The sequence below is a fragment of the Macadamia integrifolia genome, chromosome 13 (assembly GCF_013358625.1).
Source record: "Macadamia integrifolia cultivar HAES 741 chromosome 13, SCU_Mint_v3, whole genome shotgun sequence".
Taxonomy (NCBI): domain Eukaryota; kingdom Viridiplantae; phylum Streptophyta; class Magnoliopsida; order Proteales; family Proteaceae; genus Macadamia; species Macadamia integrifolia.
Window position 1 is genome coordinate 12,812,428 of NC_056569.1, and position 8,619 is coordinate 12,821,046.

The 8,619-nt window shown below is 40.2% G+C and overlaps 1 protein-coding gene across 1 annotated transcript in view; it reads right to left on the reverse strand.

The window, feature by feature from the left end:
• Positions 1–8,281: 8,281 nt before the first annotated feature.
• LOC122058651 (senescence-specific cysteine protease SAG12-like) overlaps positions 8,282–8,619 on the reverse strand; it is a 1,865-nt gene continuing 1,527 nt past the window's right edge. The window contains exon 2 of the mRNA XM_042621292.1: positions 8,282–8,619. This exon is cut by the window's right edge and continues 323 nt beyond it. Coding sequence (XP_042477226.1) covers positions 8,329–8,619 — 291 coding nt within the window. The 3' untranslated portion in view covers positions 8,282–8,328.

Sequence of the window (8,619 nt, forward strand, 5' to 3'; positions counted from 1 at the left end):
CTGGTATGCCTATTCATAAATTTTCTATCTATTGGTGGCCGTCATCCCTTATCTCTATCCTGGAGGGATGAGGGATGTTCTATGGATAGAAGAAATAGATATTACTAAAGCTGTAACAGTAAAATGGGAGCAACTTTGCAAGCCTAAGGATGAATGAAGGTGGTCTAGGAATCAGGAGACTTAGAGATGTGAATAAAACCACGATTAGCAAGATGGTTTGGAAGATCAAGCATGACTTGTCGGTGAATTTTAAATTTTTAAAGGCTCGCTTCATTTCTAGCAATAGGAAGTGAAGAACGACTATAGGACATCCTCAATTTGGCCAGGTGTTTACAAGATGTGGAGCTTTATTAGTGAGAAAGAGCGGTGGATTATTAGGAATGATCAATCTATTAAATTCTGGAAGGACAAATGTTAGGGTCTTGAATCCATTACTAATATGGCTCATGTTGATGACTCTGTTTCCTAGAATGCTAATGCAAAAGTACCAGATGGCAGATTCCAGATGCTCGATCTTCCATTTTTTTTTTTGCGAAAAAGTTATTGCATTAATAGAAAAGAATAAAAAGAATATACAAAAACATTATTACATTTGGAATCTAGAAGATTCTACTCCACCTTCGGCATTGCCATCAGCAGAGAAGAACCCACAACAGAAACTAGAAATAACCAAAATACATTAAAAGAAACGGTATCTAGGCCAAGATTGGCAATCAACTTCCAGCTCCATAGCAATCAGCGCAAGCCAAGATTGAATAAGAGAAGAAATTTTGAATTTTGCAGCTGTTTTTGCCAAAAAATCAACCACAGGCTTTGCTTCTCGCATACAGTGAGTGATTTTCCAGGTAAGAGAGTTCAAATAGGGGGTTAAACTCATCCAACTCTGAAGACAAATCCAAGGGATTCTTCCATTTTATATAAGTAAAACCACAGCTACTGAATCTCTCTCAATCCACAAATGAGTGATACCCATATCTCTTGCAAATTCTAGCCCAGCAATAACAGCTATCATCTCAGCTTCAAAATTTGTGTGGACACCAAGAAAAATTCTAAAAGACTGTAATATTTCCGGATTTTCATTCCGGAATACTCCACCCACTCCTGATTTTCTAGATTTCCCAAAGAGCATCCATCCGAGTTTAACTTCACCCATCCCCTTTGGGGAGGACACCAAAAAACTTCCATTACCTCTCTCGGTTTCTATCACACCCTAGAGATCCCCAATCATCTGGCACACATTAAGGAGCTAAATAAGAGAGAGGAACCCGTAGCAGCGGTCATCTGAAGGCTGATTTCACTTTTAATCATAGCAAAATAGTGCTTAGTCGATTTTGAGACCCCCTCGAAACATCTTGCATTCCTTTCCTACCATAAGACATTAGGCACCAACGAGAAAGCACTAATCCGCACCTTTTTAAAATGGAGGCTCTTTGCTGTTTGTTTCCACCAAGCAATAAAGCTGATCATGTCCACATAAGGTTTCCATTGCACATCGAAGCCTTCACAGAAAACTCTCCACAAATTACGAGCAAACTCACAATTATAAAATAAGTGAGATATTGATTCTGCATCTTTGCCACACAAACTGCACCGAGAAGCCATATGCACTCCACGACGACACATATTATCATCTATTGGTAATCTATTTTGAACTAACCACTAAGCAAAAACAACTCGCCTTGGTTGGTTTGATGAGTTCCATATAAGAGAATACCAACTCACTTTCTGATATTTTCCTCTACTTTCTTCCCAGGTAGATTTAATAGAGAAAATACGTGAAGTGGTCAATCGCCAAAGACATAGGTCATTCACACCTTGGATGTTGATACATTTAGCTTTCTCCCATATTTCAACAAGTAAAATCGACTCAACATGAGGGAAGTCCCATGAGGATTGGCAAATGAAATCAAAGACTTTTTCTTTTAAATCAGATAAAAAAGAAGGGTCCAAGTTTGCCTTCTCAGCGATAGATTGATTGTCAATCCATCTATCTAATCAAAAGCCAAATTTTCCCCATTTCTGACAATCCATTGCTCGTTCTCCACAACAAAACTCCAAACTCTTTTCAAGCCCGGCCATATAGAAGAAGATTTATATCCCTGTCGCAGCGACCCATCCTCCTTGATAAATCTTTCCCTGATGAATCTACTCATAATTGAATCGTCATGTTTGATTTGCCAAGCTAGTTTACATAAACAAGAAAAATTCACTTCTCTCATCCTTCTAATTCCCAGACCCCCTTCCTTTTTAGGCTTGCAGACCCCTTCCCATTTCACAACAATCTTCTTTGCCACTTGCATGTCACCTGACCAAATAGAATTCCTCATCCATCGTTCCACCACCTTAATAGTCTCATCCGGCCACCAGTACACAGATAAGATGTGTATGGGAATACCAAAAATAACTGACTTAACCAATTCAATTCTCCCAGCCATAGAGAGAATTTTGCCCTTCCACCCTGCCAATCGACCCTTTATCTTATCCAAGAGAGGAAGCAAATGACAGTTCTTCACTCTACCTTTAAAAATCTCCACCCCCAAATATTTTGTAGGGAGATCAGCCGCTGCAATGCCCAGAAAATCAATAATAAAATGTCTTCTATGAGGGGCAATCTTCCCAAAAAATATGTTACATTTTTCTAAGTTTATTTTCTGCCCTGACAAAGATTGATACTTGGATAAAAACTCATGAAGGTGCTTAACATACCTGGCTGACCCATTCATAAAGATGAAAATATCATCTGCGAAAAGTAAATGGGAAGGAGTAATTGCCCCTCTAGGACCTGGGAGAGCTTTCATCTCTCCTTCCAGAATCAAGTTCTTCAGCCCCCTACAAAGAACTTTCTCTGCTAGAATAAAAAGAATTGGGGAAATAGGGTCCCCTTGCCTGAGACCACACTCCACACCAAAGAACCCCACTGCACCTCCATTTAGAAAAATTAAAATCCTTGTTGAGAGCAACATCTAGTGGATTTTGTTGATCCAACTGGGAGAGAAACCAAATTTCTTCAAAGTTGCAAAAAGGAATTCCCAAGACAGGGAATCATAGGCTTTCTGCACATCTAGCTTTAGACCTATACCTCCACCTCGAATAGATGAGTGCATCAGATTTGCCAACTCTGAAGCAAGGCTTATATTTGCTGAAATAATCTTACCCCTCTGAAAAGCACCTTGTTCTTCTGAGATTAATCTTGAGAGAAGGGAAATTAATCTGGAAGGTGCTATTTTGGACAACACCTTGCAGAAAAAAATTTCCATAAATATGGGACGAAACTTATCCAAAGAAGATACACCATCAGCTTTAGGGATAAGTGTTAGGAAACAATTATTTACCCTCTTAGGAATTTTTCCTACTAAAAAGAATGAAAAGACAGCCCTACAAAAATCACTTTCCACAATATCCCAACAACTTCTGAAAAACTGACCTGGAAAGCCGTCAGGGCCTGGAGAGCTGTCCGCATCAAGATCCCAGATCGCCTGCTTAATCTCTTCCCTTGAAGGAACAACATTCAAGAGAGCATTGTCTTCATAAGAAAGGATCGTAGGAATTTGGTCAAGTAACTCATAGTGTGGTTCTACAGGAATTTCAGAGCGAAAATTCTTGTAAAAATCCACAATATAATTGGCCAACTCCAATTGATCAGAAATCCAAGAGCCATCTTCACAATGCAACATACTAATCTGATTTCTTGATCTTCTAATCTTCACTGAAAGATGGAAGAATTTTGTGTTCCGATCGCCTTCCTTCAACCATCTTAATTTAGCCTTCTCAGACCACATTTTTTCTTACAGCTTACTAGCATTTAAAAGGGTTGTTTTTGCATCAGCTCCTTCATTAAAAAGAGCATCTGACATTCCTGAAAATAATATCCTGCACACTTTTTAGCTCTGAAGTAGCTTTATTCACTTCCTCATTCAGATTAGGAAAACTTTCTTTAGCCCAAGCTTTTAACACCCCTTTCACCACCTTTAATTTCTACGCCAAAATGTAGATGGGGCAACCACCCATAGGGTGAGACCAGGCTTGCTACAGCACCGACTGAAAACTATCATCTTCCATCCAAAAATTATGAAATGGAAACGGAATGTTGCTAGGCTTTTGGATCACATTAGAATGGATCAAGATGGGTGTGTGATCAGAAATTATGAAATAACTCTCTGAGAAATATTTTTGAATTCATCAATCCATAACTCATTATGAAAGCTTCTATCTAGAACAGCCATGACATTACCCCGTCTAGGATTATTTGACCAAGTATACTTTTCACCCTGTGAAGGGGTAGAAATGAGCATACAAGAATCCACCATTGCTTGGAACTCTGCTGTCGACCCAACATTAAACTTCCCCGGACCTTTTTTCTCATTAAACAATAGTGATGCATTAAAATCACCAACAACAAGCAGTGGGAGAGAAGCTACTGAAACAACCACCAAATCAGACCATAAATCTCTACACACAATTTTAAAGCAACTGGCATGAATAAAAGACAAAAGCATTTTTTTTCCTTGCTAGTCGACCTCAATAGAGAGCTGCTGCTACGACATTAAGAAAATGGTACGGTGACTTAGACCATATTTCCAAATTATCCACAGGTTAGGTGACCTTTCCTGATGAATATTTTGGACAAACTCCATTGAATATCCCAATTTATTAAAAAATAAAATAGGGAATTTACTCACCTGAACCATTGGTTCAGCCAAACACAGAAAATCTGGGGAAGACACTCTCAGAAGAGATTGTAAAGCCCTATTCCCAGTCTCCTTCACAACACGAATATTCTAGAAAAGAACACGCATGATTAACTCGTTGAGTCCACGACCTTGTCAGACATAGATGTCTGACCTCCTCCTTTTTTGTTCCTTCCCTTTTTTTCTCCCAGTGTTTTACCCTGCTCGCCCATTGAAACAACTCTATCCACTACCTGAACTCCCATCACAACGACCTCCCTTCTACTAATAGCAGAAGTAGTACCAGGAGCATGCCCAGAGGAAGAAGTCCGACCACCCCTGCTCATCAAGCCGCCCCAACTGGTACCCTGAGTCAGTCCCGTTCCCTTTGTGCGAGCTGACTTTCTCACAGGGCCCTGAGACACCATCGCCAAAGGGACATCCTGCTGAGAAGCTTCCACCATTTCAAAAATTGGGGAAGATCGAACCTGACACGGTCCACTTTCTTTTGAACCAGAATCCTGGTTTGAATCAGATTCTAATTTTGACCCAGAACTAGAATCAGACCCCTCCACATCATCAGTAGAGTCCTTCTCTAACTCAACTCTCTCCTGCGCTAATCCCACATTTTCCGAAATAGGAAGATTTGGATTAGCCGAATTCAAATTAATTTGAATCTCACCTCCTTCTACGTTTGGTAACTGGAGATAATATTTGGTGAGTGTCCTGTAGATCCGTTTCCCTCTTCAATAGGTAACTGCCCTTTATAATTCAAATTCTGATTTGGAAGAGGCGGATTTGAAATATTTCTTTCCAAAGAAGACCTAGAACCACCCAACGAGTTACCCCTGTTCGAGTCAACTCCATCTTCTTCGTATACCGCACTTGGTATCCTTACATTGTCATGAGCTATCTGCTTTTCATCCTCAGCCTTTTTGAGTCGACAATTATTTACTTGATGACCCAGCTGCTTACAGAATCCACACTTTGTACAATTATCTTCATATATTACTTGTTGGCCAAAGCCAAAAATCTTAGTAGTACCTGGCTCGAATCTCTCTTCCTGAACCTCCTCAACAAGAGTAGCAGCTTCCGAGCTATCAACTTCAATCAACACTCGGGCAAAGCATCCCAAGATACCTTGTCTGGTATGTTATCCAAAGCAACCAGACGCCCTACCACCTTAGAGAGAAGGACATTGTCATGCTAGTATTCTAAGGGAAGGTCTGGAAAATGAACCCACACGAGCTTCGTGAAGGAATTTTTTTCATGGATGTTAAAATCCGGTTTCCAGTGTTGGAGCGGAATTAGCTGTCCACGCACATGCAAAGGGGTTCTTCTCCAAATAGCCGCCTTATCGCCCTCACATCGAAATGGAAAAATTACATAGCCTTTTCCCAGAGGGTGCATCACAACCCCTTGACTCAATTTCCAGTTATCTCTTGCCCCTTGATGTAAATTATCCAAGGATAGAAGACGAAAATTTACACGGCCTATGAGAGCAAACCTGAAATTCTGTCTCTTTGCTTCATAATCATTATGTGGTATGATGATCCTAGTAATGTTTCCTTCTTGAATCGGCTTTGGAAGTGAATCAATTGTAGGCCATGAGGCGAGACCTACAACCCTTGCATAAGAACGAGTAGGGGCATTCACCTCCTGCCCTTGAGGAGAAGGTCCTCGATCCAAATCTTCGCGATCACCATTATCCGCATCACCAGCTCCTGAGCGCCTCTCTTCCATCTCCCCTCCCCCACCTAATATATGTATTGATTTAGTGTATTCACTAATCGAACCAGCTCAACTCGACTAACCATCAATAAGAGCTTCCCTTTCCAAGCAGATAATCTACTTTTAATTTTCTCCAACAGAGGTAAAATGTGATTTTTTGTCACTCTACATTTAAAAATCTCTACTCCAAGATACCTTGTCGGGAACCTAGATTCCTGAATTGCCAGCTCGTCACGAATAAATTACTTCCTCGATCTTCCTTTTTAAATGATATTATACACAAGATTCGAACCATTAAGTTGCCTCAATCTCCAATGGTGGACTGATGTGTATAGAGCCTAACCACTTCAGGTGTCTTTTCTTCCCACTTTGCTTGGGAGGACATTTGGATAAGGAATTCCTAAGTTCCCTAGAATTCTATAATATGGTATAAAAGGTTTTATCCTCGTCAATCTACTTTTGGATAGAGAATAGCCCACGGGAAACTCCCCACTAATGATTTGATAAAAAAGAAAAAAAGAAAAAAAGAAGGTGTTTCTCTTATTTCAAAATGTAGTTTGTGTGGAGAAGCAAGTGAAATGTTACATCACTTTTTCCTTTGCCGTTCTTTTTCTTGTCAAGTTTGGAAGACCTTCTAAGACTGCTTTGGAATGTCTTGGCACAACCATGCATCAATTGATGGATTCCTTATTTGGTGAAAGCGGAAAATAAAAGCTATCAACACCAAAGAGCCATGGATGATGGGTGCTGTTATTCTCTGGTGGGAGAGAAATGGAAGGCGATATGAAGAGAAAAGCAGATCGATATCTCATATTTTGAGATGATTAAGGAGGAGATCAGGTCCCTAAACCTTAATTTGCAGGGGGCCTGAAGACTGTGGTGGACATGATGTGGTGCAGGAAACTGAACCTTCCCATTGGACCTAATCAAAGTAGGATAATGCTAGAGGTGCACTGGTGCAAACTGATGATGAACTGAATAAAATTGAATGTCAATGTGAGCTCTCTGGGCAATACTGGCAGAGCAGGAGCAGGTGCAGTCTTGAAAAATCATTTGGGGCAAGTGGTGAGTTCTTTTAACATCTTCCTAGGTGTAAAACCTATTTTTGAAGTAGAGTTTGTGGCGTTGGCGGAAGATGTTGCTAGAGCCAAAGACATCCAAGTTGCAGCGCTTTGGATTGAGTCTGACTCTGTAGCAATGGTCTCTTCAATACAATCAAATAGTATTCCTTGGTTTGTGCTCTAGAAGTGGCTATAATTGCAACCTTATCTTCAATCGATATCATGGAAGATTACTCATTACTTCAGGGAGGCTAAACCTATGGTAGATTACCTCGCCAAACAGGCTATAAAGACTGCCCTGCCATACCATATTAATGAGGAATTAGAAAATGATCGATGCTATGGTAAGGCCAAGATTTTGAGTCTATTAATTTTTTGTTGGACTCTTCCTGCTGATGACAATGCCAAAGGAGGGGAGAGTTTAACCTGATTTCTTTGGTTTTTACTTGTTCTTTTGCGTGTTTGTGTTTTGCTCTGTTTTTCGTTTCTTTTTCTAATATATTGATCCTTTAGCCAAAAAATAAAAAGTGGGGGGCTGGGATAGGAAATGTTAAAAAAATTCAGTCTTAAATAGAACTGGCCAATAAAGAAACCGCATACACCCCAAAAATAATATTTCAAACCTGAAGTACCATAAGCATAATTTTCTTAAATATTGGAGAGTCCACCCGGTTGTAATTTACCTTAGAATATAAATACCAAGTGTCCAACTTAGATGGTTCATTATACATGCAACACTAGGAGTTTCATTTTATTATACTTGAGCCTATACATGATATAACAATATAAGCTATAAAATCATGAGCGAGGGAGGAGGCAGATACTTGAATGATAAACATGAAGCACTGGAGTTACATGATCCATCAACACTACTTCTTCACTTGCTTTGCAGTAGGGAAGGATGCCATCATGGCAAGCCCACAAAGACCCTCCTTTGCAGCAACATCTCTCTGAATCCTCATGTACCCATTCTCACCCCAACCAGTTCCCCATGAATTCTTCATCAACCAATACTTAGTCCCATCTTTACTCACTGCATAGCCGACCGCCGTAACAGCATGATCAAGATCAGTGCCACACTTCCCATTAAAGATCCCGCTGGAATAGAGCTGAAAGTCGAATCCACCTCCCTCTAGGGAAATGGAGACAGGTTGATTTGC